We start from the raw sequence: 17,918 nt of genomic DNA, 5'->3' as shown, positions 1-17,918 counted from the left end.
TGAGCAGAAAAAAGGTCCAGAGTTAATTTCAAGTGTGCTGTTTGCATTTGGAACCTGTTGCCGTCTACTGCTAAGATGAAATCCAAAGAGCTGTCAGTATCAGTGAAGCAAGCCATCATTAGGCTGAGAAAACAAAACAAACCCATCAGAGAGATAGCAAAAACATTAGGCGTGGCCAAAACAACTGTTTGGAACATTTTCAAAAAGAAGGAATGTACCGGTGAGCTCAGCAACACCAAAAGACCCAGAAGACCATGGAAAACAACTGTGGTGGATGAACGAAGAATCCTTTCCCTGGTGAAGAAAACACCCTTCACAATAGTTGGCCAGATCAAGAACACTCTCCAGGAGGTTGGTGTATGTGTGTCAAAGTCAACAATCAAGAGAAGACTCCACCAGTGTGAATACAGAGGGTTCACCACAAGGAAGGCCAGATTAGAGTTTGCCAAACGACATCTAAAAAAGCCGTCACAGTTCTGGAACAACATCCTATGGACAGACGAGACCAAGATCAACGTACCAGAGTGATGGGAAGAGAAGAGTATGGAGAAGGAAAGGAAGTGCTCATGATCCTAAGCATACCACCTCATCAGTGAACCGCCATGACACTTCCAGCGCCATGCTGGAAGTGTCATGGCGTGGGCACGTATGGCTGCCAGTGGAACTGGTTCTCTTGTATTTACTGATGATGTGACTGCTGACAAAAGCAGTACGACGAATTCTGAAGTGTTTCGGGCAATATTATCTGCTCATATTCAGCCAAATGCTTCAAAACTCATTGGACGCCGCTTCACAGTGCAGATGGACAACTACCCAAAGCATACTGCAAAAGCAACCAAAGAGTTTTTGAAGGGAAAGAAGTGGACTGTTTTGCAATGGCCAAGTCAATCACCTGATCTGAATCCGATTGAGCAAGCATTTCACTTGCTGAAGACAAAACTGAAGGGAAATGCCCCAAGAATAAGAAGGAACTGGAGACAGTTGCAGTAGAGGTCTGGCAGAGTATCACCAGGGATGAAACCCAGCATCTGGTGATGTCTATGTGTTCCAGACTTCAGGCTGTGATTGACTGCAAAGGATTTGCAACCAAGTATTAAAAAATGAAAGTTTGATTTATGGTTCTTATTCTGTCCCATTACTTTTGGTCCCTTAAGAAATGGGAGGCACATATGCAAACTGTTGTAACTCCTACACCGTTCACCTGATTTGGATGTAAATACCCTCAAATAAAAGATGACAGTCTGCAGTTAAAGCACATCTCGTTCGTTTCATTTGGAATCCATTGTGGTGGTGTATGGAGCCAAAAATGTTAGAATTGTGTTGATGTCCCAATATGTATGGACCTGACTGCATATCCCATATGGATGATGTTGTGCTTTGCAAAGCTTTAAACTTAGACATTTTCCCTATTCGTGATTTATATTTGACGGCTGAAATCCACCTGTACCACATGCCACTTCATACTGTAGTGAAGATGATTTTATGATTTAGACTGTAGAGCAGTGACATTTACCACCACATTTACCTTAATGCACACTTACAGAGCCTGAGACATGCTCAACAGCACCTGCCTTCAATTCAGAACAAATCAGAGTGACATACAGTGCAAAACTGACATTTAACCTGATGCTACAAAGATATACAGTGGGGCAAAAAAGTATTTAGTCAGCCACCGATTGCGCAAGTTCCCCCACTTAAAATGATGACAGAGGTCAGTAACTTGCACCAGAGGTACACTTCAACTGTGAGAGACAGAATGTGAAAAAAAAATCCATGAATTCACATGGTAGGATTTGTAAAGAATTTATTCGTAAATTAGGGTGGAAAATAAGTATTTGGTCACCTCAAACAAGGAAAATCTCTGGCTCTCACAGACCTGTAACGTCTTCTGTAAGAAGCTTTTCTGTCCCCCACTCGTTACCTGTATGAATGGCACCTGTTTGAACTCATCATCTGTATAAAAGACCAGAGGTGGGACCAAGTCATTGTTTTGCAAGTCTCAAGTAAGTCTCAAGTCTTTATCCTCAAGTCTCAAGTCAAGTCTCAAGTAATGTCAGGCAAGTCAGAGTCGAGTCTCAAGTCACTGGTGTAAAAGTCCGAGTCAAGTCACAAGTCTGAAACTTTGAATTTTAAGTCCTTTCGAGTCTTTAAAAAAAAACAACGAAAAAATAATGTTGCAGTTATATGCTAAATGTAAATATTAGACCATGTAATTTTAAAATCTGTGTTTTTCTCAACACATGACAAAATAGTGAACTTGGAAAATATACACAAATTGTGAAATTGCACCTCTTTAAAATGCAGCTCAATTAAACCTAGCTCCAAGAATAATTTTCACCAACGGTTCTGAGATAAGCTGCATGTTATTCTTGGATGCGGTTGTAGGACCAGCTTTAAAATCGCATGACAAAAATATCATACACATTAAAAAAAACTGTATCACCAACGTAGCCTGGACAACATTTGCTAGTTAGATGAAGTCAGCTATCTCATCTTAGCATATTTATATGCATATTTATAATCATACGGTTCTTGGAGTGAGTGCATACACTCATGAAGTTTAGTAACTTCAGGTCACTGCAACAAGCCCAGGTACAGTTTACCGACGGATGGGTACAGGACCTTGAAATGCACCGTGTAGAACGAAAGACCATCGTACGTATCATAAGTTTACCAGTCTCACAAATCGTCGTCATAAATACACATTCCTTAACCGTTTATTAATAGGACCTTTGAGCTCAACGGTAATTAATTAGTAGTGGAAATAATTTCTGGTAGCATCACAGAAATGTAGCAGTGACAACAATATTGTATGCTGTAATCGTACTGGGCAATTAGTGATACAAAAAACCTGTTTTATCCTGTGAATAAAAGTATATGTTTTTGTCAATGTACCATAATAACAGAAGCGAAACGCAATATTGTGTCAGGACAATTCACTATTTATGCACAATAAATAAAGGAGCATAGCGCGACAATTTCTGTTCAGCGCCAGACTTGCTTGTAACCTATGTCACTAATTATGTTATGAAAATGACGTATTAACTACTAAAAAACACTGACCTTCGTGTAAATGCTTGGAGCAGACTAACCTGTGAGCTGGAGGGTTCTGGGACGTTATATTTGATCTTTGAATGGCTGCAATCCAGGCCATCCGTCGCATCTTTGTTACTTCGGAAACATGGCTCGAACAATTTCTCTTCAACGACGTAATCCAATAACAACCGATCTCTTTACCCGTCGGCTTCCCGTGGCTGTCATGCGACCGGCTATTGCAGTTAATAATACAACGGCTTCTTGACATTTTTGTGTTTCTTTTTATCGCTGTATAACTGATTTTAATTGAAAGCCTGCGTGCGCTAGTACCGCTTGCCACGAGTTCCCAGAATCCTTTGCGGTTCTACCCGTGAATGACGTCACATTTTCAATCTCTATATAATATGCATGTTAAATTTTATATTTGGGGTAAAATATCAAGTCTTTCAATTCAATTTTCAATTCAATTTTATTTATATAGCGCCAAATCACAACAAAAGTCGCCTCAAGGCGCTTCATAGATACAGAGAAAAACCCAACAATCATATGACCCCCTATGAGCAAGCACTTTGGCGACAGTGGGAAGGAAAAACTCCCTTTTAACAGGAAGAAACCTCCGGCAGAACCAGGCTCAGGGAGGGGCGGCCATCTGCTGCGACCGGTTGGGGTGAGAGAAGGAAGACAGGATAAAGACATGCTGTGGAAGAGAGACAGAGGTTAATAACAGATATGATTCAATGCAGAGAGGTCTATTAATACATAGTGAGTGAGAAAGGTGACTGGAAAGGAAAAACTCAATGCATCATGGGAATCCCCCGGCAGCCTACATCTATTGCAGCATAACAAAGGGAGGATTCAGGGTCACCTGGTCCAGCCCTAACTATATGCTTTAGAAAAAAGGAAAGTTTTAAGCCTAATCTTAAAAGTAGAGATAGTGTCTGTCTCCCGAATCCAAACTGGAAGCTGGTTCCACAGAAGAGGGGCCTGAAAACTGAAGGCTCTCCCTCCCATTCTACTTTTAAATACTCTAGGAACAACAAGTAGGCCTGCAGAGCGAGAGCGGAGCGCTCTAATAGGGTGATATGGTACTACAAGGTCATTAAGATAAGATGGGGCCTGATTATTTAAGACCTTGTATGTGAGGAGCAGGATTTTGAATTCAATTCTGGATTTAACAGGAAGCCAATGAAGGGAAGCCAAAACAGGAGAAATATGCTCTCTCTTTCTAGTCCCTGTCAGGACTCTTGCTGCAGCATTTTGGATTAGCTGAAGGCTTTTCAGTGAGTTTTTTGGACATCCTGATAATAATGAATTACAGTAGTCCAGCCTGGAAGTAATAAATGCATGAACTAGTTTTTCAGCGTCACTCTGAGACAGGATATTTCTAATTTTAGAGATGTTGCGCAAATGGAAGAAAGCAGTCTTACATATTTGTTTAATATGTGCGTTGAAGGACATGTCCTGGTCAAAAATGACTCCAAGGTTCCTCACCGCGTTACTGGAGGCCAAGGTAGTGCCATCCAGAGTAAGAATCTGATTAGATACCATATTTCTAAGATTTTCAGGGCCGAGTACAATAACCTCAGTTTTATCTGAATTAAGAAGCAGAAAGTTAGCGGCCATCCAGGTCTTTATGTCTTTAAGACATTCCTGCAGTTTAACTAATTGGTGTGTGTTATCTGGCTTCATGGACAGATAGAGCTGGGTGTCATCTGCATAGCAGTGAAAATGTATGCTATGTCTTCTAATGATACTGCCTAAGGGAAGCATGTATAATGTAAACAGAATTGGTCCTAGCACTGAACCCTGTGGAACTCCATAATTAACCTCAGTGTGTGAAGAGGACTCTCCATTTACATGCACGAATTGGAGTCTATTAGATAGATATGATACAAACCACTGCAGCGCAGTACTTGTAATACCTACAGCATGTTCTAATCGCTCTAATAGGATATTATGATCAACAGTATCGAACGCTGCACTGAGGTCTAGCAGGACAAGCACAGAGATGAGTCCACTGTCAGAGGCCATAAGAAGATCATTTGTAACCTTCACTAAAGCTGTTTCTGTGCTGTGCTGAGCTCTGAAACCTGACTGAAACTCTTCAAATAAACCATTCCTCTGCAGATGATCTGTTAGCTGTTTGACAACTACTCTTTCAAGGATTTTTGATATGAAAGGAAGGTTGGAGATTGGCCTATAATTAGCTAAGACTGCTGGGTCTAGAGATGGCTTTTTGAGTAAAGTCTTTTCAAGTAAACCGGTTCAAGTCCCAAGTCATTGGTGTAAAAGTCCAAGTCAAGTCACAAGTCTTAGAACATTTTTTCAAGTCAAGTCTAAAGTCATAAAATTAATGACTCGAGTCTGACTCGAGTCCAAGTCATGTGACTCGAGTCCACACCTCTGTAAAAGACACCTGTCCACAGCCTCAAACAGTCAGACTCCAAACTCCGCCATGGCCAAGACCAAAGAGCTTTCGAAGGACACCAGGAAAAGTATTGTAGACCTGCACCAGACTGGGAAGAGAGCCTCATGCTATGGGGCTGTTTTTCTGCCAAGGGGACAGGACGACTGATCCGTGTTAAGGACAGAATGAATGGGGCCATGTATCGTGAGATTTTGAGCCAAAACCTCCTTCCATCAGTGAGAACTTTGAAGATGAGACGAGGCTGGGTCTTCCAACATGACAATGATCCAAAACACACCGCCCGGGCAACAAAGGAGTGGCTCCGTAAGAAGCATTTGAAAGTCCTGGAGAGGCCTAGCCAGTCTCCAGAGCTCAACCCCATAGAAAATCTGTGGCGGGAGTTGAAAGTCCATGTTGCTCGGCGACAGCCCCAAAACATCACTGCTCTCGAGAAGATCTGCATGGAGGAATGGGCCAAAATACCAGCTACTGTGTGTGCAAACCTGGTAAAGACCTATAGTAAACGTTTGACCTCTGTTATTGCCAACAAAGGTTATGTTACAAAGTATTGAGTTGTATTTTTGTTATTGACCAAATACTTATTTTCCACCCTGATTTACGAATAAATTCTTTACAAATCCTACCATGTGGATTCATGGATTTTTTTTTCACATTCTGTCTCTCACAGTTGAAGTGTACCTCTGGTGCAAATTACTGACCTCTGTCATCATTTTAGGTGGGGGAACTTGCACAATCGGTGGCTGACTAAATACTTTTTTGCCCCACTGTATATGTATATAAATATACATGGCGCAAAGCCAAGTTAAAGCTAAACGTACCTGCCAGGAGTCACAGCTAGCAGATTATTACAAAACACGATGGTTAATCATTCCTGTGTTTTGTGGCAATTACATCACTTATTCTTGCACAAAATCATTTGCTACTTTACTGACTGAGATACTTTCATGACTTATGTAAGCCAGCCAGTGTTTCTGTTCAGATATCATTTTTCTGGCAAGACGAGTAGCAAGCTAAGGTTAGCCAGCTAGTTAAGTTAGCTGTACCATTTGTGTCCCTGGAAAAATCCTCAGCATTTTTTTACTCCATCATGTCCAGTTATAACAGCGATTACAAGAGGTACAAGCTGGCTTTCGCAGAAGCAGTTAATGCACTAAACAGATCTTTACCCTGCGAATGATCATCAAATAAAACTTTGAATTACAAGAGCACAAGGCTGTCTTTACCATTGCTCTTGCTGCTGCATCTGCACGGAAAATGCCACAACAGATTTCCACAAGATTGAAACTGGAATACCACAGGGTTGTGTTTCTCACCTTTTCTATTCCTCTTCACTACTGATTTTGTTATAAGGAGGTGAGTCAACTGTTGGATTGCTTTGTAGAGAAGCTAAACATGTTGTAGACCTCAACCAGATCAGAGGACTACAGACTGGGTAGTGCATATACAGATTCTCATTCATATCAACCAAAGGCAGGTAGAAGAGGTGAACAAGTTCTAGTACTCTGGAATCTATTCACTGCTGATAGTATGGTTGACTGGACTGTCATCGGCTAAGTGGACAAAGCCTTAAGTATACTATAATGACTGGAACTGATCTGTGCATCTGCCTCTCTAAACTCAGCTACAAAAATATGTCTTATCAATTCAGTAGCTGTGCCCACTGTCCTGTATGCATGAGAAACATGGAGAGCAATGGAAAACATTTCCCAAAACCTCAACAAACTGCAACAACACAGCCTGCAAAGGATTTTTAAGATCTCTTACTCGGACTGAGTTACCACACTGACACCATTACTTAGTGATTTCAATTAGAAGGACACATCCTTCACCTACAGTGGCTTGCAAAAGTATTCGCCCCCCTTGAATCTTCCCATATTTTGTCACATTACAGCCACAAACATGAATCAATTTTATTGGAATTCCACGTGAAAGACCAACACAAAGTGGTGTACACGTGAGAAGTGGAACAAAAATCCTACATGATTCCAAATATTTTTTTTACAAATAAATAACTACAAAGTGGGGTGTGCATAATTATTCAGCCCCCTTTGGTCTGAGTGCAGTCAGTTGCCCATAGACATTGCCTGATGAGTGCTAATGACTAAATAGAGTGCACTTGTGTGTAATCTAATGTCAGTACAAATACAACTACTCTGTGATGGCCTCAGAGGTTGTCTAAGAGAATATTGGGAGCAACAACACCATGAAGTCCAAAGAACAAACCAGACAGGTCAGGGATAAAGTTACTGAGAAATTTAAAGTAGGCTTAGGCTACACAAAGATTTCCCAAGCCTTGAACATCCCACGGAGCACTGTTCAAGCGATCATTCAGAAATGGAAGGAGTATGGCACAACTGTAAACCTACCAAGACAAGGCCGTCCACCTAAACTCACAGGCCGAACAAGGAGAGCGCTGATCAGAAATGCAGCCAAGAGGCCCATGGTGACTCTGGACGAGCTGCAGAGATCTACAGCTCAGGTGGGGGAATCTGTCCATAGGACAACTATTAGTCGTGCACTGCACAACGTTGGCCATTATGGAAGAGTGGCAAGAAGAAAGCCATTGTTAACAGAAAACCATAAGAAGTGCCGTTTGCAGTTTGCCACAAGCCATGTGGGGGACACAGCAAACATGTGGAAAAAGGTGCTCTGGTCAGATGAGACCAAAATGGAACTTTTTGGCCAAAATGCAAAACGCTATGTGTGGCGGAAAACTAACACTGCACATCACTCTGAACACACCATCCCCACTGTCAAATATGGTGGTGGCAGCATCATGCTCTGGGGGTGCTCCTCTTCAGCAGGGACAGGGAAGCTGGTCAGAGTTGATGGGAAGATGGATGGAGCCAAATACAGGACAATCTTGGAAGAAAACTTCTTGGAGTCTGCAAAAGACTTGAGACTGGAGCAGAGGTTCACCTTCCAGCAGGACAACGACCCTGAACATAAAGCCAGGGCAACAATGGAGTGGTTTAAAACAAAACATATCCATGTGTTAGAATGGCCCAAAGTCCAGATCTAAATCCAATGGAGAATCTGTGGCAAGACCTGAAAACTGCTGTTCACAAACACTCTCCATCTAATCTGACTGAGCTGGAGCTGTTTTGCAAAGAAGAATGGGCAAAGATTTTAGTCTCTAGATGTGCAAAGCTGGTAGAGACAAACCCTAAAAGACTGGCAGCTGTAATTGCAGCAAAAGGTGGTTCTACAAAGTATTGACTCAGGGGGCTGAATAATTACGCACACCCCACTTTGCAGTTATTTATTTGTAAAAAATGTTTGGAATCATGTATGATTTTCGTTCCACTTCTCACGTGTACACCACGTTGTGTTGGTCTTTCACGTGGAATTCCAATAACATTGATTCATGTTTGTAATGGTAAAATGGTAAATGGCCTGTATTTGTATAGCACTTTACACATCCAGTCTTCCACCCATTCACACACACACATTCACACACTGGTGATGACAAGCTACATTGTAGCCACACCTGCCCTGGGGCGCACTGACAGAGGCGAGGCTGCCGAACACTGGCGCCACCAGGCCCTCTGACCACCACCAGTAGGCAACGGGTGAAGTGTCTGTAATGTGACAAAATGTGGGAAAGTTCAAGGGGGCCGAATACTTTTCCAAGCCACTGCATCTCCTGAACAATTTGCAAAGACCACCATGACCTGGACTCCATAAATGGGTAGACATAAGAAAGGCCAACCAAAAGCTCATTTGAGGTGGATGTTCACTGACGATCTGAACATTGTTGGCATCAGCTGGCTTTGAATGACTGTATTTGTTGGCGATCATAAGCTGCCCTGTGTGCTAACAGGCGTAAGACGAACCAAAGGTAAGGCTAAGGTTAACTTTAAGCAGCTTATGCCGTCAGTGTCTGTTGTTTATAAAAAAAACCTAAAAAAAACCAAAAGAATCATTTGTGTCTGAGAATGAGCGGGCTTTTTTCTGAGTGCACTGGACTTTGCATGAATAGTTCATAGAGGAAGTAACATTTGTTTTGAGTTTAACATCAGATTATCTATAAATACAGCAGAGAAAAAAAATCAGGTTTGTCTTCTTGGCCCAGAGTGCAATCAGTAAGAGTATTTCAGGCAGAACAGTTTTACCTTTAAGAAATGTGACTAAACCTCCAGTCTGGCACCATTTGTGGGAGTTCATGTCTGTGGTGGATAAAAGCGTGCAATGAGCAGCAGATGGTACTCACAGCGGCATTGGGCTCGATAAGGCGCTGCTGCAGGACTCTGGCTTCCTCCCAACGCCCGGACACACACAGACGCTCCAACTCACATAGCTCCTGGCCCAGCACATTAGCCAGCGCACACACTCCACCGATAGCACCTAGAGACACAAATCAAAGACCGATGAGAGTTCAAGTTTCACTGGTAAAGGCATAATATATATATATATATATATATATATATATATATATATATATATTAGGGGTGCAACGATATTCGTATCGATATTGAACCATTCGATACAGTGCTTTCGGTTCGGTACGCATATGTATCGAACAATACAATTTTTTTCAATTTTTTTTTTTTTTTTTTGTGTCCCGTTTGGATCTATAGCCATCAGAATTGTTGTCTTGAGGCCAAGAAAGATGCCAAGAGGATTTATTTTAAGTGGATCATCATATTGGTCCATTTGATTGACCTTTATTATAATTATGAATTTATTTTATTTTCAGCTGCAAACGGGACAGACATGACTGTGGGATAGGACAGGGGGAAAGAATGAAAGAAAGAGGGGGAGAGAAAGAAAGAAAACCAAAGGGGAGAAAAAAAAAAAGAACAATACAAAATTTGTAATTTATTTTATCAACTTTCCTTCTGACGATGCTGTCTGTGTTAAGCGCTCAGTGAATCTGCATTTGACTACTCCGCCTAGGCTCGAGAGTGCAGCCTAGGCGGAGTAGTCGAACGCAGATTCACTGAGCACTCAACACAGACAGCATGGTCAGAAGGAAGAGCGCAGGGCAAGCTAGCGAGACAGAAGTGGACCTCCCCACCCTCATTCAGATCTGGCGTTTGGAATTATTTTGGTTTTCATGTGACGTATGACCCTGAAGGTAAGCGAGTCATGGACTAAAGTAAAACAGTATGTTGGATGTGCCATGCAATGCTCAATTACATGGGTGGGAGCTAGTGTGTTAGCGCAGTTAGCTCGTTAACATGTTGGCCGTCTAGCCCCTCTGTATAGGGTAGCTCGTTAACGGAGATTTGCCGTGTTGTGGCGTTAAGGTTATTTCAACGAGATTAACCTGAAAGCACTAGTGGGAACACAACGAATATGACTGCACATTTACACCGACATCATCCTAGTGCAAAGACAAAAACAACAAGCATGCTACTAACTTTAGCCGAGTCATTTAGACAGCTGTTAGCACAGGATTCTCCTTATGGAGACCTGATATGTTTAATATGCTGCTGAGAATATAGCCCAGAAGAAGCGGATAGTATAGCTTTTATTTTGGAAAGAGACATTTCTCTGTAATAAATTCTCTTTTCCAAAGATGAGTAATTCCTCAATCAGATACAGGGCTCGCAATATCGCTAGCCCGATGTCCCGGGGCTATCTCTGCCCTGCCTGTCGGGCTATTGTAGGAAGGAAAAATATATGTCAATGCTTTTGCATTCTTTCAGAAATGTAGCTGGGTAATTATGTCATTGGGTGAGCCACTGTCAATATGTGACATATTGAAATCGTGTTTGAATTTGCGCTTGATTTTTTGCTTTCACTTTGCAATCGCGCGAACTGTGTATAGAGGGCGACAGCACTGATCTGTGAGTGATGATAATTTGCGCACCAATTCCTCTGACATCGTCTTATTAATTGTTAGCTTACTATGCAAACATGACAAGTGAAATCTCCCGCAGCTTAAACATGTGAGAGGTTGATCGCGCAGAGAATCGCTGAGCTTATGTGAGTGCGGCAGGATATATATTTCACTACGATGACCTGGATGATTGAGAACCTTCACAGACAGATATATATTTTAGTTCTGCTGAGCCAAATAAGACAGGTCAGGGTGAAGAAGTGACAGCCAAAGAAAAGCTTACCACAAAACGGAGAAGTTATGACCAATCAGACTATAAGGCAAAAAGAAAGTGCAGCTTTATGGTTTCATGGACAAAATAATTTCTGTGGCTGCAATATGACGAGCTAAAAAACAACACGCACAAGGGTTAGGGTTAAATTTAAAAACTGTACTTTTGTGTTAAAATATATATTTATAATTTTAATAAATGACAAATTAAAAAGGCATGAACATTTTTTTTTGTACCGAAAAAATATCGAACCGTGACACCAAAGTATCAAACCGAACCGAACCGTGAATTTTGTGTATCGTTGCACCCCTAATATATATATTAGGGGTGCAACGATACATATATATATATATATATATATATATATATATATATATTAGGGGTGCAACGATACACAAAATTCACGGTTCGGTTCGGTTCGATACTTTGGTGTCACGGTTCGATATTTTTTCGATACAAAAAAATGTTCATGCCTTTTTAATTTGTCATTTATTAAAATTATAAATATATATTTTAACTCAAAAGTACAGTTTTTAAATTTAACCCTCACCCTTGTGCGTGTTTTTTATTTTGACAGCAAATGCGCACCTGCGGACCACTTATGTGCAGCCCTGGTTATTTAGCTTGTCATATTGCAGCCACAGAAATTCTTTTGTCCATGAAACCATAAAGCTGCACTTTCTTTTTGCCTTATAGTCTGATTTGTCATAACTTCTCCGTTTTGTGGTAAGCTTTTCTTTGGCTGTCACTTCTTCACCCTGACCTGTCTTATTTGGCTCAGCAGAACTGAAATGCTTTTACACGCTCACTCACATAAGCTCAGCGATTCTCTGCGCGATCAACCTCTCACATGTTTAAGCTGCGGGAGATTTCACTTGTCATGTTTGCATAGTAAGCTAACGATTAATAAGACGATGTCAGAGGAATTGGTGCACAAATTATCATCACTCACAGATCAGTGCTGTCGCTCTCTATACACAGTTCGCGTGATTGCAAAGCGCAAATTCAAACGCGATTTCAATATGTCACATATTGACAGTGGCTCACCGATGCCAATGACATAATTACCCAGCTACATTTCCGAAAGAATGCAAAAGCATTGACATATATTTTTCCTACAATAGCCCGACGGGCAGGGAAGAGATAGATTTTGGTAGCCCGACTGAAAAAATCGCTAGCTCCGGGACGTCGGGCTAGCGATATTGCAAGCCCTGTATCTGATTGAGGAATCACTCATCTTTGGAAAAGAGAGTTTATTACAGAGAAATGGCTCTTTCCAAAATAAAAGCTATACTATCCGCTTCTTCTGGGCTATATTCTCAGCAGCATAAGGAGAATCATGTGCTAACAGCTGTCTAAATGACTCGGCTATGACCCTGAAGGTAAGCGAGTCATGGACTAAAGTAAAACAGTATGTTGGATGTGCCATGCAATGCTCAATTACATGGGTGGGAGCTAGTGTGTTAGCGCAGTTAGCTCGTTAACGTGTTGGCCGTCTAGCCCCATGCACGGAGCGATCGGCGGTAGCTCGTTAAGGAGATTTGCTGTGTTGTGGCGTTAAGGTCATTTCAACGAGATTAACCTGAAAGCACTAGTGGGAACACAACGAATATGACTGCACATTTACGCCGACATCATCCTAGTGCAAAGACAAGTGGAAGCAGACAAAAAAAAGCAAGCATGCTACTAACTTTAGCCGAGTCATTTAGACAGCTGTTAGCACATGATTCTCCTTATGCTGCTGAGAATATAGCCCAGAAGAAGCGGATAGTATAGCTTTTATTTTGGAAAGAGACATTTCTCTGTAATAAACTCTCTTTTCCAAAGATGAGTGATTCCTCAATCAGATACAGGGCTTGCAATATCGCTAGCCCGACGTCCCGGAGCTAGCGATTTTTTTCAGTCGGGCTACCAAAATCTATCTCTTCCCTGCCCGTCGGGCTATTGTAGGAAAAATATATGTCAATGCTTTTGCATTCTTTCAGAAATGTAGCTGGGTAATTATGTCATTGGCATCGGTGAGCCACTGTCAATATGTGACATATTGAAGTCGCGTTTGAATTTGCGCTTGTTTTTTTGCTTTCACTTTGCAATCGTGCGAACTGTGTATAGAGAGCGACAGCACTGATCTGTGAGTGATGATAATTTGTGCACCAATTCCTCTGACATCGTCTTATTAATCGTTAGCTTACTATGCAAACATGACAAGTGAAATCTCCCGCAGCTTAAACATGTGAGAGGTTGATCGCGTAGAGAATCGCTGAGCTTATGTGAGTGCGTGTGTAAAAGCATTTCAGTTCTGCTGAGCCAAATAAGACAGGTCAGGGTGAAGAAGTGACAGCCAAAGAAAAGCTTACCACAAAACGGAGAAGTTATGACAAATCAGACTATAAGGCAAAAAGAAAGTGCAGCTTTATGGTTTCATGGACAAAAGAATTTCTGTGGCTGCGATATGACGAGCTAAATAACCAGGGCTGCACATAAGTGGTCTGCAGGTGCGCATTCGCTGTCAAAATAAAAAACATGCACAAGGGTTAGGGTTAAATTTAAAAACTGTACTTTTGAGTTAAAATATATATTTATAATTTTAATAAATGACAAATTAAAAATGCATGAACATTTTTTTTGTATCGAAAAAATATCGAACCGTGACACCAAAGTACCGAACCGAACCGTGAATTTTGTGTATCGTTGCACCCCTTATATATATATATATATATATATATATATATATATATATATATATATATATATATATATATATATATATATATATATATATATTAGTTTTTCTTCTTCCCTTTTCCATTCATCTCTTTTTTTAGGAACTGTTATGCAAGGAGATATCTTTTTAACCCTCTGAGTTTAAATACTCTTAGTTTGTAAAATCCTCATCTATAAAGAGGGAAGAAACCAGAATAGTTTTTGCCAGATATAACTTCCTGTTTGCAATTATGACAAAAATCAAAGAAAAGCAGATCTGCCAACTTCCACAAGTTTTATCATATCAGACCTTTTTTTTTTTGCAGTAGTTACAGAGTAAAGTCTGAAGTGTGACAGGATTATTAGAAATGAGAAAAAATAATCTCCAACACGAAATTGATATTTTTTAGATATTTCTCTCTTTTTCTCTTTGACTACTTGATACTTTCACTGCAACCATTTTTCATTAATAGTCTAGAAGCAACCTTCTTTTTGGGGGGCGCTAGTTCAGACCTCAGAAAACACTAAGGCCATAATGATGTCTTTAGCTGCAAGCATAATCCTTAAAGGTTGTCAACAATAGGCACTTCAGATTTCTGCAAACTAACCTGATGTAGGAGTGAGATGGTATGCTGACAGCTTGTTGTTAAACTATGTTTAAGGCAGAGGTTTGACACGTTTTGTGTGTGGAGTCACTCGGTGCAGCGTTTAGTCCGCATATAAAGCAATTTGCTCGTCTCTGTGTTGCTGACGGTTGAAGATTGATGGCTAGTGGACAGTCTGGGCTCTGACTGTGAAGGTAAAGCTCTAATAAATATTTAGCACCCAATCAGTTGTGAGCCAGTGTTCTCCATCACCACATCGCCGCGTGTCTCTTTCTGTTTCCCCTTCAGAGGGTTTTAAATATTAAATATAGCATCTGTGGGTAGAATTTAGTGTTCAAAGAAATGGAAATGAACAAACCCAACATTCAGTATATCAACTTTAATATATCACTGTCCTGATTGTATAGCTGTCCTGATTTTCCATTCCTATTGTATGTCAGTACAAGGCAATGATCACTTTAGAGATGGTTGTCTGACTTTTCTGTTTTCATTAGTTGTTTTTTTTTTTCCACATAGATAACCCAGGCAACAACTGTGTGTCTAGTGTTGCTGTTGGCTGCTGACAGACAGACAAGCAGGCCTGCGAGGGGAAGCTTCTCCACCGAAGGACTGAAGGCTAAACTGATGCAGACTAAGTCACAGTGAAAACGATCCACAATGAAATGTGCGTTTCACACTAATTAAAATTTACTATAATAAAGTCACCATTTCAATTAATGGTGACTTTATTAATGTTCAATTAAAAATTGTAAGTAGTGTTTTTCTTATTCATGCAGATTATCCTTTAATGATTTTTGACCTGTAAATCTAAACTCTTCCACCTTAGTGCTCTCCATTCTTTAGCGCGGCGCTCTATCAAGCTAGAGAGGGTTCAGCAATCAAGGCTAGATGGTGGGAAAAGTGTTTGCTGAAGCTAAAAAAGAAGGTTAAATCTTCACAATTGGAGCTGGATCCTTTTTTTTTATTACTTGTGCTAAGGTAATATTTTTAATGAGGATTCAAACTCAGTTGAACAATGTAATGGTTTCACTTTATGTCTCTATAGCTAAAAGTCAGCAGAATTAGAAACTATGGCCAGCAGAGCATATAATATGTTTGCATGCAACCCATGCATGGAGGATTTAGATGTGAGCAAAGATCAGAGAACCGTCGGAGAGAGGGAGTGTGTGTGTCTGTGTATTAGTGTGTTTGACGGGGCTGGTGGTGGGAGAACATGACTCATTAGGTTCTTGAGCATCTTGAGCATCATACTGATGTCCATTCCCAGGTGTGTCATCTAATCCGAGTTTACAGTACACTGTACGTGGCCAGCATATGAAAAAGGTAGAAGGTACTTTACTTGATATTGCTGCTGCTTTACAATTTAGTGAAGCTTATGTGCCTCTCCACTGGGTGAGAAAACACCAAATTGATTTATTTTAAATAGTTGTGTCAAAAAACTGATGGGGCAGAGAGTAACTAGTAACGTTGTTGTTGTTTGTAGGTGTTTTGCACACAGCTAAGATATAAATAAGAAGATACCACAGGGCTGGTGTCTTGAATGTTGGATGCAGATAACCCTTCTGTGCTTCCAGGCTCTTTGATCCTGAAGAAATATGGATTTAGGCTCAACAACTTGTGAAAAATATAGACATGATTGCATGGTTCCTTGAGTTTCCTGTGTTTGCTTGCTGTGCTGTCCAGGGTTATTTTTCAGAAACTGGCTTTGAGCAACCTTACACGGAGGGAAAGGTGAGAGTCATGAAAGTCAGATATAAAGTTTAACGTGAAAGCTGAAGCATAAAATAAAAACTCATCTCAATGTGGCTTTACATAGAAACACTGTGTCCCCTACTGGACAGTGTAACAATAGGACATTTTCAATTTCAATTATTTCAGTTTTTAAATATCTGAAATCTTTTCTGCCTTCTGCCTCTGATGATCCAATCAGATTCCAGCTGATTTGTTCCTACTCTTGCTAACAATGGCACAGTTACTCGAGTCCTGATTGGTTGGTTCATGTGAAACGCAGCTTACGAGTCAAATACACAAGCCTGTGCCTTTTACTGTTTTCTAGGGGCAATTTGTCATTTTGTGTTATTAGTGAAACAACTGTAATTTTCACAGCTCTAAAGCATACTGTGGGCTATTAAGCAGAAGGTAGCGAATGCCTCTGGGGCACATTGTCGAATGTTTGTGAAAGTAGATTTGGAACACTTAGAATCTGGACACACAATAAAATGGTAGGCATTTTACTGTGTACGTACTACACACAAAGCAGCTGTTACATCCATCATTTGGTGAGATCGGTTAGAAAAGCAACACTGACAAGCCAAAGTGTTACAATACAATATTATTGATTATATTAACTATCTGTAATTTGCAGCTGGGTTAACTGTTACATATACAGTGGCTTGCAAAAGTATTCAGCCCCCTTGAACTTTCCCACATTTTGTCACATTACAGCCACAAACATTAATCAATTTTATTGGAATTCCACGTTAAAGACCAATAATGTGCAATAATAACAGTGTGCAATACACATACACTTCTTCTTTTTTTATTACTAAGTTAATATACTGTGTTGTGTTGTTTGTGTTGCGTTGTGATGTGTCATATCGTGTCGTGTTGTGTTATATGTAGTGCCGACGTAGGGCAGTTTTTCAATCTCATTGTACTATTGTACTATGTATGACTGTGCAATGACAATAAAGAGTTATCTTATCTTATCTTAATACAAAGTGGTGTACACGTGAGAAGTGGAACAAAAATCCTACATGATTCCAAATATTTTTTTACAAATAAATAACTACAAAGTGGGGTGTGCATAATTATTCAGCCCCCTTTGGTCTGAGTGCAGTCAGTTGCCCATAGACATTGCCTGATGAGTGCTAATGACTAAATAGAGTGCACTTGTGTGTAATCTAATGTCAGTACAAATACAGCTGCTCTGTGACAGCCTCAAAGGTTGTCTAAGAGAATATTAGGAGCAACAACACCATGAAGGGATAAAGTTATTGAGACATTTAAAGTAGGCTTAGGCTACACAAAGATTTCCCAAGCCTTGAACATCCCACGGAGCACTGTTCAAGCGATCATTCAGAAATG

At 40.6% G+C, this 17,918-nt stretch overlaps 1 protein-coding gene across 4 annotated transcripts in view; it reads right to left on the bottom strand.

Annotated features, from left to right (window-relative positions):
- Positions 1–17,918, bottom strand: part of hoga1 (4-hydroxy-2-oxoglutarate aldolase 1) — an 84,214-nt gene that overhangs the window by 42,889 nt on the left and 23,407 nt on the right. For 2 of the 4 annotated variants that reach the window (XM_085276000.1, XM_085275997.1), the window contains exon 7: positions 9,678–9,811. In XM_085276000.1, the coding sequence (XP_085132126.1) occupies positions 9,678–9,811 (134 nt within the window). Of the gene's footprint in view, positions 1–3,486; positions 3,734–8,833; positions 9,046–9,677; positions 9,812–17,918 lie in introns of those variants that run through there. The other 2 variants (XM_085275999.1, XM_085275998.1) reach the window with 2 other exon arrangements.

This window comes from Mchenga conophoros, linkage group LG6 (assembly GCF_057382185.1).
Source record: "Mchenga conophoros isolate Kocher_MC1m ecotype Shallow Benthic linkage group LG6, M_conophoros_male_GT1.1, whole genome shotgun sequence".
Taxonomy (NCBI): domain Eukaryota; kingdom Metazoa; phylum Chordata; class Actinopteri; order Cichliformes; family Cichlidae; genus Mchenga; species Mchenga conophoros.
Note: the sequence above shows the minus strand (reverse complement) of the source record. Positions and strands in the feature narration are given on the sequence as shown.